Below are 18,097 nucleotides of genomic sequence, written 5' to 3'. Positions count from 1 at the left end.
CCATTATCTGAGCTAGAGGAAGCATGTAAATATTGAATAGGAGAGGCCCTTGGGTACTCCGCTTGTCATTTTCATCCATTCAGATGTGTAATCACCAATAGACACAAAGTAATCTCTTTCATTTAGATATGATTTAAACCACTTTGAATGTCGTTGAGGACCTTAACAAGAGACGTCTCAGTGCTGTGATGTGGTTGAAATCCTGATTGGAAAACATCAAAACATCCATTTATTATTAAGTAATTGTTCAGCTGTTGAGAAACAGCTTTTTTCAGTTATTTTACTTAAAATTGGGAGGTTTGAAATGGGCCTATAGTTATTCATTACTGATGTGTCTAGATTTCTCTTCTTCAGGAGTGGTTTAATGGCTTGGGGGGAAGACACCTGAGAGAAGAGATGTGTTAACAATCTGTAGCAGATCTGGAATCATGCAGTCTGAAACTTTTTTGAAGAACGCTGCTGGTAAAATATCCAGGCTGCAGGAGGACAATTTCAAATGCTGTATAATGTCTTACAAGTTTTTGGCATTGATTGGATCAAATTGTGTCATGGTATTAGAGTTGGGTTTAGGTAGACAATACAACAACACACCTCCAGTACCTGCTTAAGTGGCACTGACCGCTTGTCTAATGTTCTGAATTTTGGCAGTGAGAAATGTTGCAAATTCATTACAGGTCCTGGTAGACAAATATTTAAATTAAATAATAAACCAGCAAATCTACATGTGAGTCAAAGGATACCAATTCAAAGCAAAATTACTTACCTGGGTGTCGTCATACATACAGTGGGTATGGAAAGTATTCAGACCCCTTTAAAATTTTCACTCTTTGTTTCATTGTAGCCATTTGCTAAAATCAAAAAAGTTCATTTTATTTCTCATTAATATACACTAAGCACTCCATCTTGACAGAAAAAAACAGAAATGTAGAAATTTTTGCAAATTTATTAGAAAAGAAAAACTGAAATATCACATGGCCACAAGCATTCAGACCCTTTGCTGTGACACTCATATTTAACTCACATGCTGTTCATTTCTTCTGATCCTCCTTGAGATGGTTCTGCTCCTTCATTGGAATCCAGCTGTGTTTAATTAAACTGATTGGACTTGATTAGGAAAGGCACACACCTGTCTATATAAGACCTTACAGCTCACAGTGCATGTCAGAGCAAATGAGAATCATGAAGTCGAAGGAACTGCCCAAGGAGCTCAGAGACAGATTGTGGCAAGGCACAGATCTGGCCAAGGTTACAAAAGAATTTCTGTGGCACTCAAGGTTCCTAAGAGCACAGTGGCCTCCATAATCCTTAAATGGAAGAAGTTTGGGACGACCAGAACCCTTTCTAGACCTGGCCGTCCTGCCAAACTGAGCAATCGTGGGAGAAGAGCCTTGGTGAGAGAAGTAAAGAAGAACCCAAAGATCACTGTGGCTGAGCTCCAGAGATGCAGTAGGGAGGTGGGAGAAAGTTCCACAAAGTCAACTATCACTGCGGCCCTCCACCAGTCAGGGCTTTATGGCAGAGTGGCCTGACGGAAGCCCGCATTGAGCTTTCCAAAAAAACATGAAGGACTCCCAGACTATGAGAAATAAGATTCTCTGGTCTGATGAGACCAAGATTGAACTTTTTGGCGTTAATTCTAAGCGGTATGTGTGGAGAAAACCAGGCACTGCTCATCAACTTCCCAATACAATCCCAACAGTGAAACATTGTGGTGGCAGCATCATGCTATGGGGTGTTTTTCAGCTGCAGGGACAGGATGACTGGTTGCAACTGAAGGAAAGATGAATGCTGCCAAGTACAGTGATATCCTGGAAGAAAACCTCTTCAGGACCTCAGACTAGGCAGAAGGTTCACCTTCCAACAAAACAATGAGCCTAAGCACACAGATAAAATAACAAAGGAGTGGCTTCGGAACAACTCTGTGACCATTCTTGACTGGCCCAGCCAGAGCCCTGACCTAAACCCAATTAAGCATCTCTGGAGAGACCTGAAAATGGCTGTCCACCAACGTTTACCATCCAACCTGACAGAACTGAAGAGGATCTGCAAGGAAGAATGGCAGAGGATCCCCAAATCCAGGTGTGAAAAACGTGTTGCATCATTCCCAAGAAGACTCATGGCTGTACTAGCTCAAAAGGGTGCTTCTACTCAATAGTGAGCAAAGGGTCTGGATACTTATGACCATGTGATATTTCAGTTTTTCTTTTTTAATAAATTTGCAAATATGTTTACATTTCTGTTTTTGTTCTGTCAAAATGGGGTGCTGATTAATGAGAAATAAAATAAACTTTTTTGATTTTAGCAAACAGCTGCAATGAAACAAAGAGTGAAAAATTTAAAGGGGTCTGAATACTTTCCGTACCCACTGTACATCAATGCAGTGAGTTATCCAAGATAACTACGAGACCATTTTAGTAAATATTCAAAAGGATCTGAACAAGTGGTCCACTCTACCAGCATCATTGAGGTCCAGGATAGCGGTGGTGAAAATGAACATTCTGCCCCATGTGAATTTTGTGCAATGATTCCCGTACCTCCACCAATAAAATACTGGAAGAGACATGACTCCTCTGTTAGGCAGTATATTTGGAACAATAAATAACCTAGACTAATATTCCCAACTTTGCAACGCACCACCAATAATGAAGGATTAGCGCTACCCAACTTTAAAATGTATGTGTTACTGAAGCAGTGCGATGTGAAGTGTTAAGCACACACATACAAGCTAACATGAACTGCAGCCGGCACGTTATCATTAAAAATTAAATGCAACCTCTGTCTCTTTTGTTGTAGCTTGGACAGAATAGAGGTACTTATGTTGATTTTTACAACCAACAACAGAGCAATTTGCGTGTCTAGCTCTGAGAGACAATATTGTGCAACACTGTTATCTCTCCGCTGGACACACCGAATTTATGAATGCCCCCCTCTCGGATATCTCCTATCATCGCGCAGAGGAGGTTGGCCTATGATAATGACTCCTTTCGTTACATAACAGGAGCAGAATCTGAACAGCCTGTAGGAGTGCCGTTTTATCAGTGGGTGGGCTGCAGAGACCATGCAGGAATCACTTGTTTTCCTAATTCTAGGAGTTGGCAGGCTCAGGGACGACCAGCTTATATATTTAAAGACCAGAGAAAACGTGTTTTTCATAATATGGGACCTTTAACACAAAACAAAAACAGACAGTACATAGGGTTTGTTGAGTTATGAAGAGCTGAATAAACATGTTCTTTCTTTATATATTTTTTATTTTTTTCATGGAAATATACATTTTCCACTTTTTCCAAATTTCCTCTAATTGGCATTCCAGGAGCCTCATTGAAAAGGTGTCTTTCCATTACAGAGAGTTCATAAATTATATCCAAAAAAGTGATAGTGGTTAGCTTCCTGGGAGCCACAATTCCTCTAGCAGCTGGAACTGCCTGAGTGATGAGATGCCTGAGCAGGTGTAACAAAAAATGTACAAACACTCTTCCAGCCAAACACCCTCCTGCAATTGAGCTCGATATTGCCCAGTGTCCAGTGTAACAGTATTCCCTCCAAATTTCTTTGAGATGCAACTGTTAGTTTCCCTCTCCCTGTTTTGTTTTACATAGGTGGAGATTAACATTTTAATGTTTTAACTGTTATTTTATTAGCTTTTGCTATTAGCTTTTTGCTACTGCTGACACACAAATTGTCTATGATGGGAATACATTCATCAGCATTGCAGAAGAGAGCAAAGGTTTTGGATTAAGAACAGCATAGGGGACTGCTGATCAAGCAACAGTAAGCCATGGGCTGTTGCACCCACATCTTGACAGAGACACAGTGAAAGTGGATTGACAATGTTTAGCTGATTAAAAACTAAATTACCTTGTACCTTTTGAACTGTAAAGCACTTCCTGAACATAATTTGACATGAAAATAGTTTTAAATGTTTATATGACAGTCAACAGTAACTTTATTGATTATTTACAGGAAAACACAGGTGGCCATTTTTCTTTATATCAGAGGAATGATGTGACTTACCTTGGGGGAGGCAGTGGGACTAACAGATGGGGAGCGAATGGCACCTTTCTGGATGAGGTCAAGTCGTGGTGGGACTGGGGGAAGGCCAAGGTGCTGGACACAGTGGCTTAGGTCTCCTCCATGACCCTTTCTGTGTTGGCTGACAGGTGAAGAGCTGGGAGACACCATTGGCGAGTTCTGGCGTTCAGCACAGTGCTGAAAGAAAAGTCAATTATTTCTTTAAGGAGTATTCCTTTCCTCATGTCTATATTTGTGTGTGTGTGTGTGTGTGTGTGTGTGTATACACACACACATATACACACATATACACATGTATATATTACAATATTAGTATATATATATATATATATATATATATATATATATATATATATATATATATATATATATATATATGTACATACTGTATACATATATATATATATGTACATACTGTATACATATATACATACATATATATTTAGAAATGACTAGACTTTTAGACATACATTTTATTATAGTATCTTAGAGAATGTTGTGATACTTTTTTGTCTTTCTTTATTTATTTCTTTTCTAGGAGTATTATGAACACCCTAAATAAGTGGCATATTCAATTTCTTAAGCCATTTCACCTACGTAACCTAAACAGATCAACTACCTGCAAGTCTTTACCTTCCTGATGTTTGCCAGTCCGCTCATGACCAGGCAGTCCTCTCGGTCTTCCTCATCATCCAGCTCCAGCAAGGGGCAGCTGTGCTGGTCCAGGAGGAAGCATTTGCTGCCCTCATTTCGAGGGTCAAAGGGATCCACAATTATGGGTTCTGTGCCTTTGATCTCACACCGACAGAATGGACAACCCTGACCATCCGATTCCTGGAACAGATAAAAGAAAGAGTTTGCATCAAACAGGATTTTCATGCACACACACAAACACACACTGGAGTGGAAACATAAGGAATCACTTGGACTAGCGGGAGGGCTGATGCTGCACACAGCTAGGATACACATGGTTATGGTTATGTGCTTTACTACTACCATATCTCTCTTCCCCACATTCATGAAAGAACTCTGGCAAAGTCATGACTGGATACATGCTTGTGTAGATCCTTTCCAACGAAAACTGTTTTGCAACTTTACAGCATATATTGGCCACACGGCAGCCCTTTTCAAACAGGGGTCACAAATAAGAGAATTAAGGAGGTTTTGGTTTTCAGTCAGTCTCCTGCCACAGACTCAGAAGCCAAAATCAAAGGCAGACAATATTTACAGAGAACAAAGTTGCATTTGTGGTGGCCATATGGTTAGGGACTTGGCAGGGGACCGTCCCCATCTGATGAAATGTATCCCTATTTCAAGTGGGTTGAGAGGGGAAGGAGTGGGAGGTTAAGAGGAATGGTCATAGATGCTAAGGTAACCATACAGTTCACCAACAGACATGACTGAACTGAAAAACTGCTCCTGAAGTTCTGCCATGGTGAGTGGAGAAAAAACATTCCAAGCTTGTTACATGCCCCCCCCTTGCTATGATCTAAAATGTGTCAGTTTTGTGTCCTTAGTTTTACGGAGTGTTTGGTGAGCTAGGTAGCCCATTTTTCGTGGCTTTGATTTTTAGTTGTAGTTTGGATGGTCCTTGGTTAAAGGGGAGAGCCCAGGTCCTACAACCCTTTGGGAGTTGGCCTGGGTGTCTTCCCTTCATTTTGTTTCTTTTTTGCCAGCTTACAAACCCTTTTTGGTTACTAAATGTTTTCCTTGTTCAATAAATGGACTGATTATTGTGACCTGGTTGTATATTTGATTATGTTGGGCCCTCTGGGGATGAGCTATGTTTGAGGGTCTTAACATAATTTGGGGGCTTGTCAGACCTGATTGGAGACTCTTAAAGTCTTCAACGTGTGGTTGTTTATCTAGATTGGGTGGCTTAGTGGCAGTAGGCCTGTGTTGTCTGGATGTGGTTTGGTGATTGCTTGCCTGAGGCTAGGTATGCTGTGTGTTATGCTTTTTGGAGTTGAGGTGACTTTGTGTACACAGTTTTAGTTGTTGCTTTGTCACTAGTGAAAAGTTACTGTTTGTTACCCTTTTGCTGTTTGGGTGACTTTGTGGACAGTTTTTTTTTTTTGGCTTTTCATGATGGAGTTTAAATCAGAGTTATACGCTGTACTCCTAAATCTCCAGTTCTGTCAAGTCTTGACGAAACGGTAAGACTTAAAGAGTTGGAAGTGAAGTTACAACATTTGGCTCTAAAAGAGAAAGAGCTGCAGTATATGCATGATCTTGAAACAAAAAAGCTTGAGCAGCTAACGAAAATTCACTTGCGTGAGTTAGAGCTTTCTGAAGTTTCCGCTAAATCCGCAGATTTTGATGTAAGCAGAAACATTTGTTTGGTCCCTCCTTTTGATGAAAGGGATGTTGATAAATAGTTCATCCTGTTTGAGGGTGTGGCTTCTACGTTTAAGTGGCCCAAACATGTGTGGACTTTGCTGTTGCAGTGTGTCCTCAGTGGTAAAGCGCACAAAGTTTATGCTTTGCTTCCGGCGGAAGAGTCTCTTGACTTTGACAAAGTAAAAGCTGCTGTGCTTATAGCTTACAAGCTGGTGCCTTAAGTGTATCATCAGAAGTTTTGCAGGCTGAAAAAGCAAGGTTATCAAACCTATGTCAAATTTGCTTGTGAGAAAGAGGCTCTTTTTGACCGCTGGTGTACATCTAACAACGTTCATGATTTTGCACAGCTTAAACAGTTAGTACTGATGGAAGACTTTAAAATCTGTCTCCCGGAGAGAGTGTCAACATACTTGAATGAACAAAAAGCTTGTGATGTGTTTAAAGCTGATGTGTTGGTTGATGAATATGTCCTCACTCACAAAGCCGTGTTTGTGGATCGCCCTTTCAGTGACATTAATAAGCCCTTTGAAAGCCTCAGTGGTAATGGGAAGACTGGTGCTGAAAGTTTGGCTGAAGTGTCTCGGAGTGTCAGTGGATCTGGTCCCCCAGAGCTTGATATCAAAGGCCCCCACACACCGCCCAGACGTTCAACTGCCTTATCTGACCACTCTCCTACCACTCCCTTGCCTCTTGTCTGACCCGTTCAGCAGAAAATTTGCATTGAAACACACTGCTTCGACGTGCTGCCTACTCCACAGTGGCGTGTATGTTCTGCGCTTGCGTGAGATGCAATAAGCGGGTGGCGCTTGTGTTGTGAGATGTAAAAGAGAGATTTATGCACGCCACTCTCTTTACTTTCGATCAAAACTAAACTTTTTAGATAAATATTTATATGTTTTTAATATTTCAGATAAAAACAGCTGCATACTAAACATGCAGCGAGGTGTTACCAAACAAACACAAATTATTTCGTCCTGAACGGACATAACAACTAGTCACGTGCCAGGACAGCAAAGCATGAAAACGGGGAATGACGGAATGGAGTGAGTAGAAAACCAATGCACACACAGTATTCCCCCCCTCCCACACACCGTGCTGATTCGCTAGCACACCACCAATCAGAGAATGCAATGGCTCAGACGTCCGACGGCCCTTGTCTGCTTCAGTCGGAGCAGACAACGTCCGCGTGGCTCTGAAAGCTTCCAATGTAGCTGAATACACCAAACATATTTGTTCCCAACCTCGTCTGAGACTCTCCAAATGCTTCAGACGTCCAACGGTTGGGCCAGTGTGTTCCTGCCTTACGGCTGACAGGGAGGATCTTAAGGATAATGTCATGTGTTTCTATTTTAAGAAAAAGGGGCATATTGTGGCAAGCTGCCGGTGTTGAAAGAACGAAATGTAAAACCTGTAGCTTTAGTAAACAAGTTTGATGAAGACTTGAACCGAACTGTGATGTCTAAATGTCCAGTGGGCTGGCATACTTTGCTCCTTTTGTGATGGATGGTGTTGTCTCATTGCCTGGCGACAGTCTAAAAGTTCCAGTGAAGATGCTGCGGGACACGGCTGCCTCCCAGTCTTTTATTCTGGGGGTTTTGCCACTAAGTGATGAGTCTGTTGTCGGCTCTGATGTTCCAGTGTTGGGTCTAAGCATGGAGAACATAGGTGTGCCATTGCATAAAATCCTTGTTGAGCCGGACTTGGTGTCCGGTGAAGTAACCGTGGTGGTGTGCCCTGGTTTCCTGGTTCAGGGAGTTGCCTTCCTAATGGGGGAAGATTTGGCTTGCGGAAAGGTGCTTGTTATATCCGAAGTTGCGCCGGTCCCTGGTAGGCAGTCTCCGGATGAGCTTGCTCAGAAGTTTCCCAAGGTTTTTTCAGTTGGTGCTGTTACTTGATCTATTTGGGTTAGGGTTAGTTTGAGACTGCAGGCCCTTGGTGTGGAAGTCATACATGTCCGTGGCAGGGATAATTTTGTAGCTGACGCATTGTCGCGCCTGGAATCAGTTGGTTCCTGAACAGTAAATCCTGACAAAACTGAATTTTTTTTAAATTTTTTGCTTCGTGTTAACCTTGTTCTTGCTATTTTTCCAGCAGGATGTACTGTCAAATAACTTAGGGTGAGGGTGTTACATACTCCCCCCGCCTGCTGGAGGTGAGATGTAGGACCAGAGCTTCTAATGCCCTTTGTTTTGTGCTTCCTCCCAGGTGGCCCTAATTTGATTTGGGGGGAGGACCTATAAAGAGGGAGAACGTGTGATGTGGCCTCTCTCTCAGTGTGTTTACATGACACTCAAGAAAACCAAATTACTGGGTTAGTCTGACTATGATCAGATGCATGATGCATGTATACACCTAAGTCTGACTAAAATCGGACCGGATCGGATTTCTCATAGTCGAATTAATACACGTAAATTATTCGATTGATAGTCGCATTACTCCTGCATGTATACGCACAGATCAGATCGGATTTTTGCGTTCTGCGCAGGCTTGAGAGTTTTTCCCCGGGACAGTGAGCTGGAAGTAGAAGGACTGCAGCGGCGGCGGCTTTCCTCCGAAATAACCACAAGCAAGTGCGCCATTGTGCATCTAGTTTGTGTAATTATCACCATATACGAAATGTACAAAGATGTAGCTTATCCTCGCTCTTTGTACCGCATCTTTCTCGAATGCCAAGGCAGCTGGTGACGTAAAGAGGTCAGCAAGAGGTTGCTCTATCACCACTAGTTGAAATGGGTACAGTGCCACCTAGCGTATTGGTAGCGTACATGCTTCGGCTGGTAATTCTATTTTCTAACCAGCATGCATACTCGGACAATTGCAGTTGTCTGATGGAGTAGCATAGTCAAACTATGGCTGTAATCTGACTAAGCTGTGCATGTAAATGTACTCTCTGACTTCTCCTGCTGCCAGCCTGAGCTGCAACTTGAGTTTTGCTATCTGATCTAAAATGTATCAGTTTTGTGTCCTTAGTTTATGGATCGTTTGGTGAGCCCGGTAGCCCCTGTTTTTCACGGCTTTGTTTTTTAGTTGTAGTTTGGGTGGTCTCAGGTTAGGGGGGAGTGGTGTTGTGTTGGTCGCGAATGTGTCGTTCGAACGAACGGATCTTTTCAGTTAACGAAGTGAACGGGATCACTCCATGGACTGATTCGTTCCTTTCTCAGTTCAGTTGAGCTCAGCCGCGAGCATGTCTGCCAGGAGTGGAACTGCCGTGACTCACTCAGAGAACTGTCAGGACGTGATTCTCGTCTGCACTGTGATTCATTCATGATTCGCGAACCTACTGCAGGCAGGGAACTGTCACTGAGGACGTGATTCTCGTTCACGCACTGTGCTGAAAGAGGTGCTGTGTCTCTCACTCAGCCAGGGCAGAGGAGATAATTCACGTTCAGTAACGGTACTGCTAAAATTAGTGCTATGTTGCTAACATCCGTGTAGCATCATGTTAAGTGATTTTACTGTGCACAGAGGACACTGTCACCGTGTAATAATTTTAGTGCATGTTTACCACTCAGAGCAGCACTGTGTCTCCTGCGAATGATTGCGCACCGTCCCTCAGTAAGTGAACGTGAACCTCAGGGCTGAATTATTAACTGAATAACGGATCGTTTGGCTGCTTATCAGTTCAGGGAGTTGGAGAGCACTGAACGGTTCGGTGAACAAATCTTTTGAACCAATCATTTTACTGAACGGATTCTAGAGATTCAGTTCAGTAAAAAATACTGCCGTTCCCATCACTAGGGGGGAGAGCCCGGGTCCTACAACCCTTTGGGAGTTGGCCTGGTTGACTCCCCTTCCTTGTGTTTCTTTCTTGCTGGCTCACCAACCTTTTTTGGTTACTAAATGTTTTCCTTGTTCAATAAATGGACTGATTATTGGTACTTTCATGGGTCGCAACACAGCTTTACATCTGTTCAGAAATAAACTCAAATAGACACTTAAGTTCATAAATAGGGTGTTGATAAACTTAACATTCTACATTGACGGATTTGCAAATGTCGAGACTTCGAGGTTATAATGGGGCAAAACCTACAGTTATGGTCAAACGTTTACATACGGTTGTAAAGACCATGTTTATCATGGCAGTCTTGAATCCCAATGATTTCTACAACTCTCATTGAGTGGAAGACATAATAATTTGTCCCAAAAATCATGAAGTTTGGTTCACTAATACATTTATTATAGTTCTCTAAATATGACCCCAAATCTACTGGATCAAAAATATGCATACAGTGGGGCGCTGTTTAGCTCACTTGGTAAAGCGGGCGTCCCATGTGCAGAGGTTTCGTCCTTGCTTGTTGCTCAAAGTATTTTTTTGGCATTCATGGCTTTATTGCAGCTGAAGAGGGAGACAGGAAACAGGGGGAGAGAGAGAGGGAGTGACACGCAGCAAATGGTCCCGAGTCGAACCCAGGTCCACTGTGTGTGTGTGTGTGTGTGTGTGTGTGTGTGTGTGTGTGTGTGTGTGTGTATGTATATATATATATATATATATATATATATATACATATATATATATATATATATATATATATATATATATATATATATATATATATATATATATATATATATATGTTGTTAAGGTTAAGGAGTGTTTATGCAACAATAAAAGGGAGATTTAGGTTAAATTCAGCTATCAATAATGATTATTTGGGATCATTATTAATTATTATAACTGATATGATCCAATTTGCATTAAATCACCTCGGGGCACCATCCTTGAAGAAGGGAAAAGATAGCAATTTTACTAAATCGATTTCATAAAAATTTACTCAACTGTTTATAACTCTGGTTAATAATTAACTTAATAATTACAACCAAATGTACCATAACAGCTAGCAATGGTTGAAGGATTTTGGAGTTCTTGACAGTGTAGAGGTTGGCAACATTCACCCTTGTACAATATTAAATAGACAGCACAAAGGTTCAAAAGTCTTTTATTTAACACAAAGATGAAAGCAAATAATCTAACATGTACTATATACAGGTGTGTGTGTGTGTGTGTGTGTGTGTGTGTGTGTGTGTGTGTGTGTCTGTGTGTGTGTGTGTCTGTGTCTGTGTGTGTGTGCCTGGCAGAACAAAGAAACAATGACAATCACATGTGGGTGTGATATGCTCTAGCTTCAAGGAATATGTGTGTGCTTGTGTGTGACATGATGCCAGGTTATAGAAGATGGTTAGTTGCATGCAGAGACCCTGAGTCTGTGTGAGGCATAATTCGACTAATGTCAAATTTGCCGTCTAGGAAAGCAAACTACCAATAACTTGACTTTAGGTCATAATAACACCAAACAGTGGACAAACACATAAACTGAACAGATTACATCAACCCGAGTTTAAAGTCCTGTGCTTAGCTGTGCTATGCTATGTTATGCTATCTAAGCCTTGTTCAATGTTACCAGTCTTTGAAGAAACGGTGCTGGTGGTTGCAGGAGAAGGTTGGGGCTCCAGTGTTGGAACAAAGCTGTTCTTGCTGTGCAGGATTTGATGAAAGTCAGCAGAGGAGGAAACTGGTTGCTCCTTTCCTTTGCAAGGATAGCAGCTCAGTGCTAACCTGCTTGGTTTTCCTCAGATCCTCAGATTGGCAGGCCCTTGTGTTGCTGCAGTGAGGAGAAGTTCTTTGGACCTGCTGCCAATGCAGCTTGCAGTTCTCCACAGCTTGTTGGGTCCAGAAGAGATCTTGGGGGCAGGCAGCCCCACGGGGGGAGGTGGAGAGGAGCCCTTGAAGATCCAAAGTTGAAGAAGTAGCAGGCGTCGAGTGAAAGAAAGAGAACAATGTAGGCGCTGGGGTTTTGACCATCTGATCAGTGGGGGTCTGTCACCCTGATCAATAGTAGCTCAACCCTGAATTTTGCACCTAGGTGTGAAGACTGGGGTATTCTGGGACACTGAGTTCACTTCAGAGTCCATTTCGAAATCCAAAATGAATAATTTCATCTGTGGGTCCCAACACTAATATTTGGTGAAATGTACCTCTACAAGTTTTACCTCAGTTAGGTGCTTTCAACAGTCAGCCATAAGATTCTAGTAGTCCTCTAGTAAAAATTTTAACCACTCCTCTGCAGCTTGCTGGCAAGAAAGGTCTCTGGAAAGGCCATTCCAAAACCTCTATTCTAGCCTGACTGATTCATTCCTTTACTACTTTTGATGTTTGTTTGGGATCATTGCTCTGTTGGAACACCCACCTTCACCCAAAACCCAATCTTCTGACCGATGATTTTAGGCTTTCCTAAAGAAATTTTGAGATAATCCTCCTCTTTCATTGTTCCATTTACTTGCAATAGAGCAGCAGATCCATTGGCCTCAAAACAGCCCCACAAATAGATGTCCCAAGCAAAGGAGTTATGTGTGGTAATGGGGGATATAACAGACTGAGGGGGTGAGGAAGGAGAGGAGGGGGTCTCTGGACTCGCTGTAAATGACTCATAAGGGGAAGGATATTACAAACACTCTTTGGTGGAACAGCTTCTGCTGCATAAACGAGTGTACAAGCGCAATGAAGACAGAGGTGCTGGACGGTGTGCTGTGGAATGAGCACAAAGTAATAGCACACAGCAAGAAACACTACTCACTGATTTGTGGAAATTCGATTAGGACGGATTCAAGGACAGGGAGGAAGTGACAGGGTTTTTCTACCACGTATCTTGCACTGGAAGCTGAAAGCTGCTTCTATTATTCAATAGTCCTTTCTCACTTATTTTCAGATGCTTATTAATCTTCAAACCACGTTCATTCCACTTTGAGGAGTGAAAATTGTTCATATCTTACATGTAAGCTGTTGGTGTTTTTTGTAAAACTAGACAATTCTGGCATAAACCCAGATGTCCCATACATGTGTAATGGCAACAATGGATCTCGAAATACAAGGTACAAGCACAAAGGAATTTATTCCTCATTACACATTGGATAAACATCTTCACACTATAAAATGTAGTATGGTTCATTACAATACCTGCCAGGCTGTAAGACAGGAAGTGCACATAAGATGACCACAGGGTTCGATCTTCACGTCTTTGTCATTTTCAGCACAGATCTTACAAAGCTGAAAAGTGGAGCCCATTTCACAGTACAGCTCATACTGCTCCTGTTGAGGCAGAGCAAACTCAGGTTAGTCACTGAAAGGGGCACATATCAAATTACACCTGAGAACAAAAACACGAAAATACTCACAAAGACACATACATATACTTGTGTCAGATTTTATGATTTTTGCAAGGACTTTCCATCTCTAACTCAGAGCTATTCCATGACCTTTAAATTGTCATAGTCAGTGTTGCTGTCACAAGGGGAGATTATTATTTTTTTCCTAAGCTATAATAAGAGCTATTAAACAATTAATATAAAAAACAATTAAAGCTATCTATAAACAGTAACATACACTGATTTCCTCTGTTTGGCAATATTCTAAAAATCATGTCCTAAATTCAAATATTCTCTTCATACATTATCCTCAGGTTGGGCTGGTAAAAATGTTTGAGACAGTAAGACATTAATAGTAAGTAGTCACAGTAAGCACTACAGCTGAGTGGATGGACACATCACTAGCTACAACTAAGTATCTCTCACATAGTGACATATAATTAACTTAATTATAATTGGTTAGGGCTCACAACGTGAAAAAAACATTCACACCCATGAGACTAACATGGTTAGATGATCACTTTTACGACATTGTAACATCAACACGTCATTTTACGACACACCTTATGTAATCAACACTGGCACGGCCAAGACGGTCATTTTGACCGTTTTCAAATTTATATGTGCAATAACTTTGTTGAATGGAAAAATGCAATACTGCCCTTACATGACGTTTCCTAAAAGTGTCTGAATTTTAATTAATTTTCAATAGTTCTTATATAAATTACACAAAAGACAAAGAAAATATTATATGTTTTACCTATTCCAGCCATAAGCGGTCACATTGACCACACATAATTTCGCGGGTTTTATTGTTGCATTTTTCGCGGGGTTTGCTGCTTTCTTTGTCTCTCTTCTCTCTAACTTTGTTAGCGGTCTCCAGCTGCGCTTCTTCGCAAATTTACCTGTCAGTTAATCATTATATAGTTGTATTATATCGCCTGGTTGGCACCATGGGCAAACAACTACGGGAGTTGCCCCCTCCGTGAAACAGTGAGTGGAGCTGTCCAATACAAAGGTGCTGAAGTGATGTGACTCTGAGTGTGTACCAGGGAAAGCCGAGGAAGAATGTCTGCATTCTGAGCACCGTGCACACTGGTGTGGGCACCTTTAGTGGGGTCAAGGCAAAACAAGAGTCTGTGATTTACTACAACACCACCAAATACGGCGTGGACGTCCTGGACCAGATGGCGAGGGCATACTCCGTCAAAGGCGGTACAGAAAATGGCCCGTGGTGGTCTCCGTGATCTGGCTGGGATCAATGCCCACATTTTATTCAAGGAGCACTGGCAGCAGGAGAGCCCAGAGAAGTCCTGCAGCAGCTGGCAGAGGAGCTGAGGGCAGAATACATGGAGGGGAAAGGGGCCGCGGCAGTCGACACAAGGTGGGCAGTAGTGGAAGCAAACACCACAACAGCAGCAGACATGGAGACGGAGACAGTGCCGGTCCGAAAGAGCTGCAAACGGAGCCAAACGTCGGACACTTGAAATGCCACAAGCCCATGTGTGTTAACTCTGCGAGGAGAGCAGAGGTAATCTGACTTTGACCAGTGATCAAAAGGGCTCTTTTTTTCGTTTCCAGCTTTTTCGATTATTATTATTTTTTACTATATATTATTAAGTATTATGGCTGTTCTAGTAGTGTTGGAATTCCAGCTGTTCTAGTGTTAAACAATAAATAAATAAATAACCTCCCTTGGTTCATTGAGTGATCTGACAAAAATGTGACCAAATTCAGTCAAAGTGAACATTTTTATACCATTAAATAAGTGAGGTATTGTACAGTGCACATTATGTATTTTGGCTTTGTGAGACTAAGAAATTCCATGACCAGTGGGAAACATGACCATCACTCTGCTTATCCAGATGAGGCATGTTTTCAGAAACACATACAAACCCACTTGTGTCACTTTGATGTGATCATGAGGCATCGGCTCACATAAACCGGTGAGATCAGGATTGTAACTGCGTCCGTCAGGGAACAAATAGCTGTGAATGAGAGAACTTGAGTTTGAACAAGCTTACACTTATACATACACTGCAATTTATTTGCTCAAAATAATTCCATCAATCATGTTGTGTTCATCACATCATCTAACACATTATCAAGTATTCATTTCAATAATTGAAGGGATTTGATTTAAAATGTGTATCGGTAACACTTATTTTACATCTCTGCAAATTTCGGTTAGTAGGTGGTACTTACCAAGCAACATATTTGACATTTCCTTGAAAGTACCTCCAAATTAACACAAGAAAATTTACAAAATATTATTTGATAATTTGATTATTACTCATTAATCATTAATTAATCATATTTTTTCAAACAAGCGGTTATCAGGTATCAGTTAATTTACTAGTTTCTGCCTAACTTTCCCTCAGCAGCTCTCTAAATTAAAGTTGTTGCAGATTCTTACTATCACCTGCTGTTGATGTCACTTAATTCTTGATTATATTATTTCTGATCACTAACTAAAAAAAAGAAAAAGATACACATTTTGGAAAATTCTTCAAAACTTGTGCTGATCTGCTGAAGTGTTAGAAATTAAAAATGTAAATGTAAATTGCTTAAAAATGTACTTGTAATCCTGCCATTACATTCTGCATTCAGCATGTACCTGTTAATAATAAGTTAAAGAAAATGTTTATCCATCGGCCATTTAATCAGTCCTGATTTCTGACACAAAATTTATTCAAAAAACATTTCTATTCAAAGAATTCACATAACTGTTTTTTAAACCTTGAAATAATATGTTCGAAATCATTTTGATGGCACAGTGTGTTCTAATAGTGTGAATGGTGTCTCTGCCACGGCCATTCAAATCGGCATTTACATGTCTAGGTATAACCTCATTGGATGACATTTGAAAGAGGGACTGATTGGAATCTGCGTCCCCCTCACTTGCTGGGGTTCTCCCTTCTAGAACAAAAGAAAAGGTGCATCAAACTGGATCCTCCCTCCTCCCAGTCTCTGCATATGCTAGACACAGAAAACACAGCTCGAAACAGCACTCCTTGAAAAGCCTCAGCCAGCTGTGATTGATGGTTGGTTTGAGTGAGAAGTAGTGCATGAAATGGAGGGTACCATGTTTGAATTGTCTGAGGTCATAATATCAGATATGAAACAGATGGTCTGGCTGGATGAAAGAAATCATTGTGTCTGCCTGAGTCAAAGAAACACATTGTTTCATCAAGGAAGTAGCTTTCGGAGACTCAAATGTGGCTGGTTGAGACATAGTTGATTATTTATTGTGTGTATACAGAGACAGGGAGGAAGGGTGTGTGAGACAGTGAGACTTTGAGTGAGTGAGAGGTACGTACAAGCCCTCCCTGAAGCCATCAATGAGGGCCTGGAACAGCGGTTTGTTGTTGGGGATGGTCTGCAGTATGTTGCCATCACTGGTCACATAGCCGATGGCCCACTGGCCAAGCCGTGTACAGCTGAGTCTGAAGATGTAACTGTTAGAGACAGAAAGAGAAGTGGTTTATACACAGAAATTACTGAACAAACATGTATGAAAAAGGTTTAGACTCAAATAGTTGTGAATGAACTGCTGTAATGCTTTATTGAATTGTGTGTGTTATAAATTATTAACTATGACTATCTAACTTTGGCCAGTAAAAAATAAGATACTTGAATCTGAATCACATATACATATTAGTAGGATATTTATCTTTATTCTAATAGTTCTTTATGATATATCTTAGTAAAAATGTTAATTTGTTCTTTTGCAATATCTCTAATATTGGCTCTATGTTTGAAGACTTACTCTTGTTCTGCTACTTATTTAACTCTGTGTCTACTGCTGTGTTATCTACCAATTGCTCCCAATGAGGATCAATAAAGGAACATCTTAATCTTAATCTGATCTAAACTGTCATGTCACAGTGGAGCAATCACAATCAACTGTGATGTCACAGTCGATCAAACAGTGCAGCTTTGATGTCACAATGGATCAAACAGTGCATCTCTGATGTCACAGTGGAATAATCATAACCAACTGTGATGTCACACTGAAACAATCATAACCAACTGAGATGTCACAGTAAATCAAAGAGTGCAGCTTTGTTGTCACAGTGGAACAATCATCACCAGCTGTGATGTCACAACAACACCACCACAGCTCTCAAGACCTCCTTTCTCCACTGATTAAGGACTCAACCATACACTTAACTGTCATGAAGACTGATTAGTTTTTTGTTAACACCGTGTTGAAAGATTGCAGAGCACCTCCTGGTGTCTGGTGTCCTGGTGTCTGTCTCTGGGGATCACTGAGCATTGAAAAAGTGATTGTACGCTCAATTAATGTATTCCCTCAAGTACCCCATGTACTACGGCCAGGCGATGAGCCAAAGCCAAGAATCAGGACAGGAGGATGAGCAAAAGTGAGCAAGAAGCTCAAAGAAGCACTACGTGAGAGAGAGTCAAGCACGTCTAGTAAAGTTTCATCTAAGGACATGTTTGGAAGAAAGAGGATCTGTGACACTCCTTTATTGATAACTACCTAATTCCTGTCCCTGGAAAAAACAAACAAACAAACAAACAAACAAAAAAAAAAACTAATTTGTAATCTGCTTGATTAGAG

General features: G+C 41.1%; 1 protein-coding gene across 5 annotated transcripts in view; it reads right to left on the bottom strand.

The window, feature by feature from the left end:
- Window positions 1-18,097, bottom strand: part of cblb (Cbl proto-oncogene B, E3 ubiquitin protein ligase) — a 128,871-nt gene that overhangs the window by 50,820 nt on the left and 59,954 nt on the right. For all 5 annotated transcript variants that reach the window (XM_037120431.1, XM_037120432.1, XM_037120434.1 and 2 more), the window contains 5 exons: window positions 16,833-16,970; window positions 15,413-15,500; window positions 13,325-13,456; window positions 4,666-4,866; window positions 4,015-4,209 (listed from right to left, as the gene is read on the bottom strand). In XM_037120431.1, the coding sequence (XP_036976326.1) occupies window positions 4,015-4,209; window positions 4,666-4,866; window positions 13,325-13,456; window positions 15,413-15,500; window positions 16,833-16,970 (754 nt within the window). The remainder of the gene's footprint in view (window positions 1-4,014; window positions 4,210-4,665; window positions 4,867-13,324; window positions 13,457-15,412; window positions 15,501-16,832; window positions 16,971-18,097) is intronic.

The sequence above is a fragment of the Acanthopagrus latus genome, chromosome 13, assembly GCF_904848185.1.
Source record: "Acanthopagrus latus isolate v.2019 chromosome 13, fAcaLat1.1, whole genome shotgun sequence".
In the NCBI taxonomy this organism is placed as follows: Eukaryota; Metazoa; Chordata; class Actinopteri; order Spariformes; family Sparidae; genus Acanthopagrus; species Acanthopagrus latus.
Note: the sequence above shows the minus strand (reverse complement) of the source record. Positions and strands in the feature narration are given on the sequence as shown.